The sequence below is a fragment of the Nyctibius grandis genome, chromosome 1 (assembly GCF_013368605.1).
Source record: "Nyctibius grandis isolate bNycGra1 chromosome 1, bNycGra1.pri, whole genome shotgun sequence".
NCBI classification, from domain to species: domain Eukaryota; kingdom Metazoa; phylum Chordata; class Aves; order Nyctibiiformes; family Nyctibiidae; genus Nyctibius; species Nyctibius grandis.
The window spans coordinates 36886474-36903155 of record NC_090658.1 but is presented as its reverse complement, the minus strand read 5'-3'; the positions used below and the strand labels follow the sequence as shown (position 1 = coordinate 36903155).

Below are 16682 nucleotides of genomic sequence, written 5' to 3'. Positions count from 1 at the left end.
AGAGTTGGAAGCTGTAAAAGAAGACCACGAACACTGAGTGTAACCCATCATGTACATTTGTATCTTACTGATTGTTTTACACTTTCATTTATAAGCACTTGTTTTTTAGATGTCTGCTTTGTGATTACTTTTTTTTAAATGTACTTTTCTATGTACATAATTCTAAATTCTTGCTTGCAGTGTTACATTATAGCAAGAGTTTTTCTGGTCACTCCCCTTTCTCAGAGAAAGTAGTGATTTTTCAGACTGGGGTTTGGTATGTTGAAAGTGAGTTGTCTATGCTAATATTTCTTGTTGCAAGCCCGGCAGAACTGGCTGTCATTTTCATACATTTGAGAATTGATTCCCCCAAATCTTGTGCCTTTCAATTATAATAGGTTTCTTGCTCTTGAGTTGTATATAGTGTATTAATTACTCTCTGTAGCTTTTTTCTGGTTTTGTTTGGATATCTTATTTGTCTCCTACATGTCATTAGACTTTGTCAGCCTTTGCATACTGGTGTACTTGAAGTTCAGGAATCAGTTTAGTGTTTTCAATTTTCTGCCTTCATAGGTGATGGGTCTGATGGAATTGGGGAGATGTCGAGTTGTTTCCACATCAAAATTAGTGTTGGAAGTGATGCTAAGAGATCATCTTCAAGTCGAGATCAATTACACTTACCCATTCAGAAGTAGAGTACTGATCAGCCTGTTTTTGAAGATCTTCAACATGGAGATTTAACAGCGTACTCATGAAATTCCTTCTACTGCATGCTGTCCTTGATGATGATTTTTTTTTCCTAGTGTTTAGCCTGTATCATATTTGCTGATTGGAGTCATCACTTGTACTATCCTTTATGTTTAACATCTTTGTCAGCGACATGGACAGTGGGATTGAGTGCACCCTCAGCAAATTTGCTGACGACACCAAGCTGTGTGGTGTGGTCAGCACGCTGAAGGGAAGGGATGCCATCCAGAGGGACCTTGACAGGCTTGAGAAGTGGGCCCATGCAAACCGCATGGAGTTCAACAAAGCCAAGTGCAAGGTCCTGCATGTGGGTCAGTGCAATCCCAAGCACAAATACAGGCTTGGTGGAGAATGGATTGAGAGCAGCCCTAAGGAGAAGAAATTGGGGATGATGGTTGATGAGAAGCTCAACATGAGCTGGCCATATGTGCTTGCAGCCCAGAAGGCCAACCGTATCCTGGGCTGCATCAAAAGCAGCGTGGCCAGCAGGTCGAGGGAGGTGATTCTGCCCCTCTACTCTGCTCTCGTGAGACCCCACCTGGAGCACTGTGTTCAGCTCTGGGACCCCCAACATAAGAAGGACATGGAGCTGTTGGAGCGAGTCCAGAGGAGGGCCGCGAAGATGATCAGAGGGCTGGAGCACCTCTCCTATGAAGACAGACTGAGAGAGTTGGGGCTCTTCAGCCTGGAGAAGAGAAGGCTCCGGGGAGACCTTCTAGCAGCCTTCCAGTGCCTGAAGGGGGCCTGCAGGAAAGCTGGAGAGGGACTTTTTACAAAGGCATGTAGTGATAGGATGAGGGGGAATGGTTTTAAACTGAAAGAGGGGAGATTTCGATTAGATCCTAGGAAGAAATTATTGACTACGAGTATGGTTAGACACTGGAACAGGTTGCCCAGAGAAGTTGTGGATGCCCCTTCCCTGGCAGTGTTCAGGGCCAGGGTGGATGGGGCTTTTAGCAACCTGGTCTAGTGGAAAGTGTCCCTGCCCATGGCAGGGGAGTTGGAACTAGATGATCTTTAAGGTCCCTTCCAACCCAAACCATTCTATGATTCTATGAACATGGCAAAGGGATTGCTTCAAAAAAGGAGGGGAAGACAGAGTTTTTTTAGGTACTGTCCTCCTCCAATCATTTATTTTCTTAAGCTGAATATCTCCAATCCTTTTAAACTTTCCTCAGGGGAAACTGAAAGAAAAAAACGCCTTAATCTCCCCTCCCAAAAGACCTGCTCAAGTCAGTCCACATGTTACTTGATGAGATACCCAAAACCAGGCACAGTAATCTTACAGATGCCTTTGAATGGAACAGAAGAATTCCTTAGCCGTTCCGCAGTCTGTACATACCATGTGTGTGTATACATAGTGGGATGTTTGCACTTTTGAGCAGGAAATTGAATCAGGTGTATCTTCTGACTCACAAGAGCCTCTTTTACAGAACTGCTGGCTAGCTGATTTTGCTTCATCCTGTAATAGTGCATTTAATTATTTCTTGCTAGGCATAGTAACTTTAACTTGTCCCTCTTCAATTCATTCTATTTTTTCATAAGCCAGGAGTTTTACAGCTGAAATCTCTAAGAACAGTGTAAATTCTGTTGGAGTGAGGTTTTGGGAAAGCTTTCTAGAGAACATTTTGCAAGTGTTCTGAACTAGTATGTTTAGAACTAACCCTTTCTCTACAGCCCAGTGGTGAGATGAGGAGGGCTATAAGTTGTTTAGTGGATAGTTTCCTATGGTATGGCTTTGTTTTTTTTAATTCCTTTAAATATTCAGGTATTATTCAACTATATCCTTGTGTTGTGATTTGCTATTGACAATTGTGTCGCTCTTCCAGACTCCTGCCAGAGTGCAGAATATGTTCAGGATACCAAACATTTCATCGGATTGGCTTTGACTACAGTGGCCTAGTCTCTGACGTGTTCTCTAACTTGTGCCAATGTTGCGTTCCTGGGACCGATAACTGTTTTGCTAGAAAGAAGCTTGGGATTTATTTGGGTGGATTTATGATTCTTATGGTCTGCTTGTGTAACCCACCAGGTTCTTGAGTCCAAGCAAATTACAGATTTTAATTACAATTAGAATTGAATTAGCAACGTTTTGAATGTGTTACCTGTTATTTTCAGGAAGTATAATAATACTGGTTTCCAATTATTCTTCTCTGTGATCACTGAGTAAGTCAGTGTCAGCTTTCATATGTTCTTGGTAGTGCAACAGAAGCATTTGTCGCCTCTGTCAAAGTGATGCAAGCAGAGAAGTCTTCAGAAAAACTGCTGCTTACAATGTTTGCTACCTGGCTAGAATTAGAAAACACCAGATGAGTCACTGTTTCAGCCTAGTAGTGCATACCATATGCCAGTAGTAATGCCAAAAAAAAAAAAAAAAGGCAGCATTGACTTTTGCACAGATCTTTTTTCCTGGCACTTTACTATAGAAACCATGGTATCTTTGAAACAAATAAGCATGCTTCATCAGAAGGTCATCTTAGGATGTTCTGTGAAAGCAAATGCCTCCTTTGTGATACAGAAACAAAGCCACGTGCAGAGGTTTGGAAAATGTGCATAAGCACTAATAATTTTATGGGCTAATACCATATAACTGAAGTTCATGATACTTCTTTACAGAAGCTTTTTAAAAACAAATATGAGGAAGTGAGATATCTCAAGTTTAGCACAGAATTTTTCTTGGAAAAGTGCTGGAGTCTTTTAGGAATGAAGGAACTGTGACTCTCTTCCTCTTGTAGTATGAATAAAAATGGTAAGGATGTTTTTTGCTGCTGTTAATTAGTGACAGAAACTTGGTTTGAGAACCAAGGTTTTGTTTCTTTAAAACAAAACCCAACCCAACCATCTAGAGAGTAAGTGAGACCTCGGCATAACTTCCCCTTAGAAAAACTCACAACTTTCTGAAGTTATTCAATGTTTCTCCTGCTGTGAGCTGTAAAAATGGCAGATGGTGGAAGTCAGTATGTTGAACTTCCATTACATGAAAGTATACTTTATTTCCAGGGCAGGAGATTATCTGGTTTTGATCATTGAGATCATTCTGATCATTGATCTTTGAGCTGTAAACAGAACGGGAAACAAACTGAGGTTTGGCTTATCACCAAATGAAGCTGTCAAGGTCTGTGTTTTCTAATGTGCCCCTAATTTTCTTCATTTGAGGAAAATTGCTCATTTGTGAGCTCTTGAATTTCAAGGAAACTCATTATAAGTGTTATTTGCCAGAACTACTTTTTTTTCCCTCTACCCTTGGGATCTACTTGGGATGGGGTGGCTGGATTGGGGCTGAGAGAGGGGCAGTACAGGCTTCTTACTGGATCTCAATGAGGAAGGCCCCACCGACAAATGGCTTAATGGCTTAATGAAATAGCTGTTATAATAAGATAGAATAGAAAGAGAAATATATATAGTGAGAATATCTCACGTCCCTTCAGATGCTGGGAGCCCTGCTTTCATGCAGCAGCACCCAGACCCCAGGTGGATTTTCCCACAGCACACTGCACAGATCCTGTCCATGCAGAGGTTCTTCCTTTTTGGTCATTTGAGCTATTATTTTGCTCTTTTTATTTTGTCTTGTTAAAACAGCTGTTTTATTAAGCCATTTGTTATCGGGCCTTTCTTACTGAGATCCAGAAAAAACCCGTACCAGCTCTCTCCGTGCCTCTCACGCGTCTTCTCTCTGTGCCCCCTCACACGCTCACTCTTCTGCCTTGCTGTGCCTCTCTGTTGCTCTCTGCTTCGCTCCCCTCACCCCTCACAGTGTGGAACCTGTACCTGCTGATTATGCTTTTATCTTGGGTTTTTATTACGTATATTATCTCAAGTTTGTTTGTTTCGGATTTTCTGGATAATTTGCATAACAGGGTTTGTCATAACATTAGTCAGGTGCTGAAGGACAGCCTGTAAGCAATTTTCAGAAAATCTATGAAAGGCCTAGGATTTTCCTCTCTATTTAAAACCTGCTAATTAGGATTTTTGTAACTTCTGAAACTGCTAACAGGCCTTACCCTTCCACCAGCCTTCTGTAAGACAGAGCAGCCCTCCTCGGTGACTTCTCTGTGAATGACAGAATTCATCTATGTATATCTGTGGTGGTGAATAATGGGCAAGCTCTTTGAATGATTTCAAGCTTCTGTCAAAACGTCGTGTCCCTTGAAAATTTTGGATTTTCTGTTTTGACTGTTGACCTGATCAGTGTTGTTATTCCAGGTCTGACAAAATAATAGAATAATAATAGTTAGGAGAGTTCAGTGGGGAAGTGATTTTTCAATTCTCAGATGTTAAACTTTAAAAGCAAATGTATGCAACCTGTACAAATGAGGTAGCGTAGGCCTTCAGTTGATATGGTGGACTATTTTCTGTTTAAAATATTATTTGGATTATGGAAAGTGCCATAATGGTTATGATTTAGGGTTTCTATTGGGGTTTCCTTAATTACGTTTTAAACCCCCTCTTTCCTAATACTTGTTTTGCTTTTATGCAATTCATAACTAGAGTCAGTATTTTTGTAGTTCTGTTTTGCATTTACCCTGGAAATTTTTGTAGTGAAGCAAAAGGAGTATTCCTGTATAATCTTACTGGTTTCAGGTCCTGCGTAATTATTGTCATAATTGTGTAGCACCGTAACTGCAAGCCGGTCTTGTGAGTTGAATTTATCTGTACGCCTGTCTAAACTTGCTTCTTTTGTTGTCTGTGGTGATTTTAGGTGGAGAACTTCATTTCCTTCAGATTGGAGGGACGTGTGATGACATAGATGAAGCTGATATACTTGTAGATGGATCCCTTTCCAAAAGTGTAGAACAGTCATCAGAAGGCACCAAACCCTTATCTAACCCTTCTAGTCCAGGCATTACAGGTAAATTGCACATGTTTAAATGTATTGTAAGTAAAAATGCTTTTGTAATTTTTGGAAGTTGCATATTAAGATGATTTTGAATTATTTAATAACATGTTGCTTTATACTTTTTTTGCTGCCCGAAGTTGGAGTTCTGTAGTTGCCGTATGTCTGTCGCTAGTTCTGTACAAGCATAACACTTTAGGAGTTCCTGATTTAAAAAAAAAAAAAAAAAAAAAAAGCCCTTTTGTATAACTGATTGTTTTTCCAATCTATGCATTAAGTGTGGCAGACAGGGAAGAACAGATAATTGTGCAGGCACTGAGCTTCCCTCATAGTTTAAATAGGCTTGAGCTCTTTATTTGGAATTAAAATCATATGTTCATGATGTAAAATTGCCTTAAAGTTTCATGCAGAAGCTGTACAGCTCTACTTATTAAAACTGTACAAAACACATATTCAACAGGTATTGCTGCACACAAAGAGATTGATGCTGTCTATACTTAAGCAGTGCAGTTGCTGTTGATAAATTAAGCTTATGATGTGAACTCTAGGATTATTTTTTTTTTTTTTTTAGTAGTTTGTCTGGGTTGAGCCATGTTCAAATTTTGCTGTCATTTTCTTACTAGTTTCCTTCCTGGAAAGGTTGTCTGCCCTTGGACAGCAAGAAATATTTTTTTTTCTAATTGTCAGAATTCTATTTTTACCCTAAACATCATATTTAGGTCTTGTCTTTACTGCAGTTCTCATATTCCAGTCCTGCCACCAGTCTGCTGCCTTTTGTAGTATCCTGGCCTACTTGGGCAGACTAAAGAGTTGAGCAAGAGGGTTGTTCCTTTTGTAGCTGGGTAGAAGGGGAAAAATGTGAGGGGCTCCTCCTGCTTCTAAGAAACAACAGTGAGTAGTATGCAGGTTATGGGAACTCCTGTGTGGGCCTCTCAGTCTTTTCTCAGCCCTCATTAAAGATGCTTTAGTGTAGATAACTTGCTACTAAAACTTAACAACAAATCTAATTTTGCTCGTTAAGCCTGAGGAAGATTTGAGTCATGTGGACTCAATTTAAAGTGTATATATTTATATAGTCTTGTTTTGTGTTTTAAAGGGGATTGTTTGTGAGAGAGCTGTACAACTATTATGTTTTTCATTTTGTTTTATGCTGCAATTGTTGAAGATACAGACACAAAGCATATTTATTTTATTTGGGTCGGAGTTTGGAGGTTTTGGTCATGTCTGTTGGGACTGAAATAAGGATATACTGGGAATAGATGACCTGGAATATAAAATATAAGAACAAATAATATAAAGCATGAAGATAAAGCTATGATACAATGGAAATAAACCATTCATGTAGCTACGACTATTTCAGAAAAGTGATGTTAATTGTGTGTGTGTGTGTGTATGTGTGGTGGGGATTGTTTTTACCTGCAGCTGCAGAGGACAAAAAAAGCTGGGAGGGGATTGAGTGGCAGTACAGGGACCGTTTTGGATCATGGCATCTTCGTTGTCAAGAGCCTGCTTGTTGTCTTTTCTCCCCAGACCCCTGCTTGCTGCCAGCCTTGTAACACTTTTAAGTTGTGTTGTGCTGTGTTTGTATGTACCCTGATTTTACTCCACAAGAGGCAATCAAAAGAGGGAAGGAAAAGATGCTTTTTGTCATAAGATTATCTGTAAGCAGCAGTACAGCTCTTGCTGTCTCCTCTGCTTTGAGGACTGAATTTCTCCTACTCCTTTTTACCAAAGGAGCCATTCCTGAAGGTTGAAAACTGCTACATATTGCAGTTTTCATTGTACATATGTACATATGAAACCATTGTACATATGTGGGGGAAAGAAGTGTGTGGCTTTCTTCTGCACATTTCTTCTTTTACTAATGGCAAATAAAACATTAAAGAGAATATCAACATCCAGGACATAGATGTGCTTCAGTAGATGCATTCCCTATACAGTAGCTTATCAGCAGATACAAGTGACTTCCAGTCAAAGGGTAACTTTAACTAACCTGATGAATCAAATTGATGACCATTACTGTTCAAATTCTGCCAGTACTGTAATGGGCAAATTTTTTTTGTTATTTTTTTTTTCTTGTTCTCCTTCCCATCCAGCCTTCAGTATAGGCTTGAATATGGCTTGTTGGAACAAGAAAGGGATTTACTTATGTATAGACTTCAAAGTAGCTGTGTCTTTAGATTGTCCACAAACTGCAGGGAAGAGTTGAAACCAAACGGTGGTTGCAGAGTCTGAACTATCTGGGTTAAGGATACTGAAGTCAGTAATACTGGATTCTTAGCATATAATGAGCGAATGATTGCTAGGACTGTGCATTTTCTAAGTAATGAAGCTGTCAGCATGTGTATAGATCATGATCAGACATTGTCCCCACCATGTATAACATCAGTGTTGCTTCTCTTTTAATCAAAGTACTAAACAGCAGAGAAAATACTTTCTTCCACTTTTGTCTTAGCATGTTTTCAGGCAGAGAACACAGCTCAATAGAAAGCTTTCTCTTTGGGGAAGTGAACTCCTAGGCAGATCTGACTGAGCGTAAAGCCTTGATCTATATATCTCACTCACAGATGATGGCAGGCAGCAGCGGGATATTTTTATGAAATCACTTTGGTGTTCTCTGAAACTGTAGCTAAAAGATGCTGTAGTCAGGATAGAAACCACAGCAACAAGCACAAGCTTTTGTCCATATATTGTTCATATATATTGTGGGTTTTGTTTGTGTATTTATTTTTCTCTGTTGTTGGCATTCTGGAATGCATTTCTTAAATTTTGTTTTCTAGCCTGCATTTACAACTTGGATACATTTTAAATTGTATTGTTTTAGAAGAAAATATGACTTTGCTGAGTAGTAAATCTTAGATTAGGTTAAAATTATTGTTTCCTTTTAAGGAGCAGAGGGGTTTTTGTGGTGAAGTGATCTAAGATAATGCTTTTTTTAGAAGCAAATTGAAAAAGAATATTAGTTTTCTAACCAGTTTAAAAACTTTTTGAAGTTTGCTATTAGAACTTCAGCTTGTCATAACTGACTTTTACAATATAACCAAAATAATGTAATTTTGCAAAAGAAGCCAGGTATACTTGACAGCAGTGGAAAGTTAAGTCCTTCATTTTTCAATTTTAGGGGTTGATACCACATCACATGTGATTGCTCTGAATACTCTGAATTTGTAATTATTTCTTTTGGAGGGGGAGGGAGAATGAAGGAGAAAAAGTCCAGTCTACTCAAATCTAGAATTGTTGCACAGTTTGAGCTATGATCTCGCTTCTTATTGCAGTGTAATCTAGCTAATGAGGTTCACATTTGACAGTAAAAAAAACCCCAAAGGTATTTGTTGTATTATTGAAATTAGATTTCTAAAGCACTTCTAATTTCTAATCTTTTCAGCATTTTCCTGCCTCCTAGATTGAAAAGTAGAAATCACAGTTGTTGCAATGAGAGTGAATTTTCTGCCTGACTCTGAGTATCTTATCTTGAGCTTCTCCCCTTTTTTGGGAAGAATTGCATGTGCCTCTCTGCTCTCAAGCTGGAGGATGCAATCTTCTTATCCTAGTTTCAGCCTGGCTTTTTTTGCAAGATGGTCTCTAGGTTCTGACTTCACTGGGTGTGTGGTATTAGTGTTGGTGTAGTTATTTTTTTTTTTTCTTTTCCCCTGAGCTGGTGACAGTAGTAGTCAGGTAGCGAACTTTCTTCTTTTGAAAACAATCATTTCTTTACAAGTAATCTCCAAACTGCATTTTTAAGAGAAAATGCTCAAAATGTAAGAAAATTGACGTTTTTTCCCAAGTTTTCTTTTTTTTTTTTTTTTTTTTTGTCAGAGAAAACCTGATTGTTTTTAGTGTTCCTTTGTAATGTTTCTTAAGGTGTTTGCCTCCCTGGGATATTTTACTTTTCAGCACTTCTTCAATTAATATCCTCATTTCCTCAGGGCAGGACTTCAATATGAAGGCAAGAAGCCAAAATACTTGTCTAGGCCCAGTGTCTTTTAAGTGCATTACATAAAGCTTGTTTGTTTTTTCCTTACCCCTCTTTTAAGCTGAATTGGGAGCCTTCCAAAACATTCTAGTAATCCACCATAAAACAAGTCTATATTGATAAGCAGGTGCCAAAGTAATGTTTTAAACAGTGATAAAAATGTTACAATTGCATAGTAATTCCATATGTCTTTTTTCATGAAATATAAAACTTTCTTTTTTTTTTAAGCTGAGTCAATAGAGGTATTAAAAAATGTTTTAATCAGCTTTACATCATCAAAGTATAGCTGGCTGATTACTTTTTCCTGACGCTTCTGGTTGAATCCCAAACAGCATGCTCAGAGCTCTCAGTACTTAGAAAATTTATTCCAAATGAGCTGTCTTCAAAGGATACTGGCTTCAAGGCTAGGGTTGTTTGGTTGCTTGTGTTTGGGTTTTGTTGTTGTTGTTTTTTGCTTGTTTGGGTTTTTTGTTGTTTTTTTTTTTTTTCTTTTAGAAACTTCATGTGACGTGTAGTTAATTTAGTGTATAGCAGTTTGGATATATTTCAAACTGTTTATAGGATGGTCTGGAAAAAATATCAATGTAGTAATTAATGTATGTTCTGTAATTATTTAGGAGTTGATCTTTTGGTGGACCAGCCATTTTCCCTTGAAACGCTGACATCCCTGGTGGAACTGACTCGGTTTGAGACCTTGACGCCACGGTTTTCAGCTACTGTACCTCCCTGTTGGGTAGAAGTCCAGCAAGAACAGCAGCAAAGGCGGCATCCTCAGCATTTGCACCAGCAGCACCATGGGGATGCAGCTCAGCATACTCGAACTTGGAAGCTGCAGACAGACAGGTAGGTAGGGTAATGGTGCAAAAAGAATCATGTGTGTATTGCTTAACTAGTTCGTGTAGCTGGTATAATCACAAATTTAACGCAATTTAATTGTTTTTAAGTTGTGTGGAAGTTTAAGAAGGTGTGTTTTCAAAGAGAATAATCCCTACTTGGTAGTTTGCATTACAGCTCTTTGTGAGATTGCGAGAGTTGTTTTAGTGGACCTTGAAACCAATAGAAAAGTCAAGTTTTGAATGCATGTATTTTTGTTTGTCAAATGTTGCCATTTCATTATATAATTAGACAAGCACATTTGACAGAATTAGAGATATTCTTAATTGTTTCTATAAAAGTCTGATTCACCCTTCTTATGCATACACACTTAGTACATTTTTTAATCAGAAAACGCAAGCTGTAGGTGCCAGTATGACTAATTAGTTGTTCTAAATGAAATCGTATTGTAATTTATTTTAATATGTGAAGGCAGAATCTGGATTTATGTCTGTTCATGTCAAGTTAAATCTTTATACACGAGACATTTACTTAAGCCAATATAGAGCCCTAGTTGTGCTAAAATTTAGGCAATATTTTCATTGAAATGAACTGCACTGTCATGGTGTGTGTAGTACTTCTTAGTTTTTTACATGTGGCATGAGAACTTGGAATTCCTCTGGGATCCTAAAGACTAGAACAGCAGTGTTGCAATCTCCTTGAAGAGTTGCTTTAAAACTTACCTGAAGTAGCTTTGCATAGTTTTTCTGAAAAATGCTTAGAGAAACAAAATACACATAGAAGTTGTGTTGTGTATTTTATTAAGGGATGTGCATAATAAGGCACTAGAAGATCTTTTGGGTCAGGCTGTCACATATCTGCCCCACTGATGTATAAGATTTGGATAATAATGTAGAATCTAAGTGGCCATACATTGTAAACAGTGAAATAGCCAAAGGATGCTAGGGAAGCTAGAGATCATACGTGGGGAAAAAAAGGTTGTCGTATAAATAAGCGAAAGCCAGCATGTGATAATGAAACATTCCTCATGGGAAAACAGGTCTGGAAGGTAATAGTTGCAGGCATTTCCAGGGCTGACACCTAACATGAGCTGAACTTGCTTTAATAAGTGTTCATAAGCTACGGTTAAAAACTTGCAGTGCATGATAGGCTTTAAAATCTGTATTTATCTTGTAGTTTTGCTTTGTGTAAATAAAATATTCTATGTGTAACAAGTGGAAAGGAGGTGATTCCTTGCAAAATAACTTCAGTTAAAACTACTGATTATCCAGTGTGTTCAGCAACAGCTGAAAAGTAAAAAGCTACCAATATGAAGATATAAGGAAGCAAACAGTGAAAGTAATAGCTGTTAAGTGGAAGGTGATAGGTGGAACATTATCTTATGAATATTTGTTTCATTAGAGGAAAAGAATTATGCCTGCTGCACACTAAACAGGAATGTGAAGAGGTAAAGTTAAAGTTTTGGTTTAGTACTGGAAAACTTTGACAGCTGCTAAATGACTCATGATGAAAATTATTAAATTACAATCCCTTTATTCATAGGGTAGAATATAAAATTTTAAGATTGAGAGCAACATTAGCTCTTAATTAAAAGTTATCTGGAAAGAAACTTTTTGATTTCTGGATTATTTTGTTGGCCCTTAATATCTCCTTTTGTTAGTCCTTAATATCTCCTTTCATTTTATCTCCTCTTTGAGTGTCTCATACTGATTCCTATCAAGATGTGAGTAATGCAATGTGATATGGTAATTCTTTTTGTTTCTCAAATAGATAGAAGGGCATAATCCTGTAAATGTGTTTTAGGGAATGGCATTACACTCGCACTCTTTGAGGCCTACTTCGTTATTTTAAAAAGGCTGTGTAATGAAGAAAACAGAAAAAGCAGAGTCTGGTTTACCTTATGAATTACCTAAAAATCAGTATTTCACCTTCAGTGGTAATTTAACTGAAATGTTTAAATAGGGTTAATCCTTTTAAGAAAAGTACATTAATTCCTAATGTGCTTTGATAAACAGGGACATCTGAGTTTCCTGGGTTTTTCTCAAATTTATATAGGAAGAGGTAGGTACTGATGTGCTTCCCAGTGTTTAAACTCTGTAAATGAGTCTGCAGCTCAGAGTTCAGTTGTAGTGGAAGATCTAACGTTGATGAGATGTCCTAGAAAAGGAATGAAGAAATGTGTTGGGAAATATTTTGTAGTTGTGAGAATGATGGTATATTTGCATTTAGAAGGGTTTCAAAGATGAGAAAAGTTACTAAAAGAGCTTGTGTTAGATTATCACAGGAAATTAAGACTTAGGATGGATATGCTAAAATATTGAGAAAATGATAAGGAAGTAAATTTTTTTGCTTCTTTGAAACTTTGCACACAAATAAAGAGGATGCACTTAAACAAAGCTATGAGAAATTAAAAGAATGTTTAAAGGGGCATTTTTAACTCATCACAGAATTAGATTGTGAAGTTCATTGCCACGGGTATAAGAAGGTCTCTTCACTGTTGGATTAATGTGAGATTTTCATGGAGGATCATTATTCCATACACGCCTATTGAGAGATACTTAAAACTTCCTTTGGGGCATCTGCTGCTGAATTCTGTCAAAAATAGATTTCTGGAGTAGACAAATAACAGTTGTAAATCAGTACGACAGTATGCATCATATGCAACATACATATACAAAAGACTACTGCAGACAAACTCGTTTATTATTCATTTCTGGTTTTGTACCAGATCTTTAACTTAAACTGAATGAGCAGAATATTAATTAGTCTTTCAGAAGGTTTACTCCTTTGAATGTCTCATTCAGTCCATGCTTTGCTTGACACCTATAGGAATACTCAGACATAAAAACCACCCCCCAAACTTTTTCCTGTTTTGCAATGGGCTACATACTGTCCAAGCCAGAGGAAAGGCATGAGTGTTTCTAAGTTTTTAGTGTTACATTTGCTAACAGTTTTGTTTTTTTTTTTTTTTCCCTGGAGCTATAGGATAAATTTTCATTATATTTTAATTACCTGAGTTATTTGTACAGTTAGCTGAAAATTCTTTACTGTTGCTTCTTAAATCATAACCACAAGCTCTCTCCTGTCCATCTTTTGCTTCTATCCAGCTTTCTTCCCAAAGTCATTGCTTTTCTATGTTGCTTATTCTGGAAAGCTGGCGTGCCATTTCATTATGTGTACCTGGAATCCATTGTAAATGTATTATGCTTCACTGAGGGAGATATGGTCTTCAGGGATATTACTGTAGAAAATAAAAAGTATTAAATATATTGGTACCAATCCTTAATCTATTTTAAAATGGTTTTCTGCACAATACTTGCTGTGTAGCCTATTATTTGATTTAAAATAGCTTTTTGTAATTTAGGTGTTAGAAAAACATCTAACTGATATTTATACCATCATACTCGGTTTCTTAGTGTTCTCAGTTATACAATTAAATAATCACAGGCTATCAAAGTGACTACATTTTAAAAAAACTACTTAGTGATAAATTGAGAAGATCAGGAAGTGCAGTTATTTTAAAAATGTATACAGATGTGACAATTGACGCATGATTAGTTTTATTTGAGTTCTGTTTGGTTTGAACTATTTTTTGCAAACCTTAGTGTATCAAACTATGGAACTGATCATTGAGGGGTACTTATTATCTCAAGTTTACGCCTTCAGTGTAAACCAAAGTTGGCTTCAAAAAGAAAATATGACTCATTAAAAGAAAGCTACACCCATTTTTCACAGTGCAGGCTTCTGAGTGTGCACCTGGTAAGAAGCACTTCTCATCCTGTATAAAATGTCTTTTAAAAAATAATTTGAAACTAGTATTTTGAGTCTCCTGGATGTGGCTGTTATACCACTGGAAAGTGACATTGCTTAACACTTAGCAATGGAGAAAGCCAACTTAAGAGATTGCAAGGTGGTTACTATCATGCTTTCATACACTTCACGGATTGGTAGATTCTTTTTTGGTGATTTTTTTTTTTTCCTCATTTCTTTTTTTCTAGGAATGAGTAACTGATATTTATAGTAATATGGAAACAGTACTGTGATGAAGGTAATAGGGAATCTTTTCACTGCTACTTTTATCCGAACATTGATTTGCCCTCTCTTATCAGTTGGCTTTTAACGTGTTCTTCACAAAATGAATGTGGTTAACTGCAGCTTGAAAGACTTTTACTTCAGAAATTCATGTGGATGTCAACTAATTTTGTGTCAACAAGTTTTGGATGTCAACAAGTTTTTCTTCTTGTTAAATGAAGTCTGCATAGATGGAGAATGCACTGGGTAATGCGGCTTGCTTGATCTGAATTTTCTCTTAACACTGGGTCATTGTCTTCTTTTTCCCTGACAGCAACAGCTGGGATGAGCATGTCTTTGAATTGGTTCTACCAAAAGCCTGTATGGTTGGTCATGTGGACTTCAAATTTGTTTTGAATTCAAACATCACAAACATTCCCCAGATTCAAGTGACTTTACTGAAAAATAAAGCTCCAGGCTTAGGGAAAGTCAATGGTAAGAAAGAACTTAAGATATCTTTCAGAATATTATTTATTTTCTCAAACTCATTATTCTCTGTGATGTAGATTAGAAGAATTGCTTGAAATTGTGTTTTTACTTATTTCCATTTTATTCTATTTCTCAGCATCATGGTCTGTTTCACTTACCATGTTTTAATGCAAATTAAGGAAACAAACTGGGTAAACAGTTTCAAAATACTGAATTTTATAAAAATAAAAGTGCATAGCTCAAAAAGGTTGAAATGAATTATTACTCTTTACTGCTTGAATCCTGCAGTCATTAAAAAATGTATGTTGGCAATTGTAAATCATCCTAGAGATTGACTGATGAAACAAATAGTGCTCTTCTAAGATCTTGATATATTTTTAAAAATTATAATAAATTATTCCAAGTCACAGAAGGGAATTATTTGCCAGTACCTCTTGGATGCATAAGAGTAAATAGGGAAGCTTTTTTTTGATGACAGTAGATAAAACCTGGCTTCCTTGGGAATTCTCTCATGATCTGGCTCATTAACTAAGCTATGTGAAAGCTGCAGTACGATTTCACCTTTTGTTCCTTGCAGCTTTGACAGGGTAGACCAAAGTTATGAATGCTCTTGCCTTGGGAAGACTCCTAGCTGGACTCTGCATCTTACTAGCTCTCAGGGAGCCTGTGAGGGGGTAGCATAAATTGAAAAGTCACTTCTTTGATGTGGAAGAGTTTGTGCCTCTATTGGGATTTTCCTGTGGTGAGAGTGTTCATTGCATGTCCTGCTGCCCTGTCTGCTAGGGATGGAAGGTATTATGTGCAGCACTTCCTTTTATTGAGGAGTTAATTGGTTATCTTTATCTGGCCACCTCGTTTTGAAAAGCTTCTAGGAACCTGGTATTTCAGAGAAATCTTGCTGATGGATATTATTAAAATGGCTGCTAGATATGAAACGTGTTGGGTGGAGCCGCAAGCATGATTTTAAAAGCTCTTTTTCTATTTTTGTAAATGCTAAGTAAGAGCACCCCAGGTAAACAAGGATAAGAGCTGTACATTTTAAAAAGGAATACAAGCATACCAAAGATCATTGACATGCTTTCATATAACTTCTCACTCTGTAGCATCCCCCAGTGTTTTAACAAGAAAAAAAGTGTGCTGGACATGCTCCTTAAAGAACTCCTATAAACTGATGGTTATCCAACAATAAAATACTCTGGCACAGTAATATTCTTGGAGAAAAGTGTATTCTTTTAGGAGACATGAAGGTTTAACAGTTTTAGCAGAAGTGCTAGCTGTGACTGCAGGACAGTGGTCAACAGATGTTCTTGTGGGTTCTTCCTTTGTTTAATTCTTGAAGTAAAACCTTAATTTTAACATGTAGCAGAATTTTGTTCTATAAAATCCAAAACCAGGACAGATAGTCTTAAGTTGCTCTTCTGAATGGAACCTGCTTTGTTTTCAGCGTGGATTTTAGAATTCAGTCCAATTGCAGGTCTGGATGTCAGAATTAATCTGAAAATCTTCACCTGTGAAACAAAACAGTAGAAGAAATGCTAAACTTTTTTTCCGTAGTGTTTCAGTTTTAAATGTTGCTGAGCAAACAGTTCCATGAGTTGGCAATTCTTTGAGGATGTTTGATTTGGCTGTGAAATGAATTGCCAGAGCTTTTTGTGGATGCTTTACAGTACAGCATACCGAACATAAGACATGACAGATCTCTTCCAGAAAGTGACATTTCGCTTCCTTAGATGCCATGTAGTGGAACTTGCTCTTTTCTGTTATGGATAGGGTGGAGAAAGCATGGAGTGGAGGGCAAGGGTCTACACAGGCAGC

General features: G+C 37.3%; 1 protein-coding gene across 3 annotated transcripts in view; it reads left to right on the top strand.

Moving 5' to 3' along the window:
• BIRC6 (baculoviral IAP repeat containing 6) overlaps nucleotides 1-16682 on the top strand; it is a 194194-nt gene that overhangs the window by 33895 nt on the left and 143617 nt on the right. For all 3 annotated transcript variants that reach the window (XM_068415935.1, XM_068415930.1, XM_068415945.1), the window contains 3 exons: nucleotides 5426-5575; nucleotides 10151-10376; nucleotides 14713-14873. In XM_068415935.1, coding sequence (XP_068272036.1) covers nucleotides 5426-5575; nucleotides 10151-10376; nucleotides 14713-14873 — 537 coding nt within the window. The remainder of the gene's footprint in view (nucleotides 1-5425; nucleotides 5576-10150; nucleotides 10377-14712; nucleotides 14874-16682) is intronic.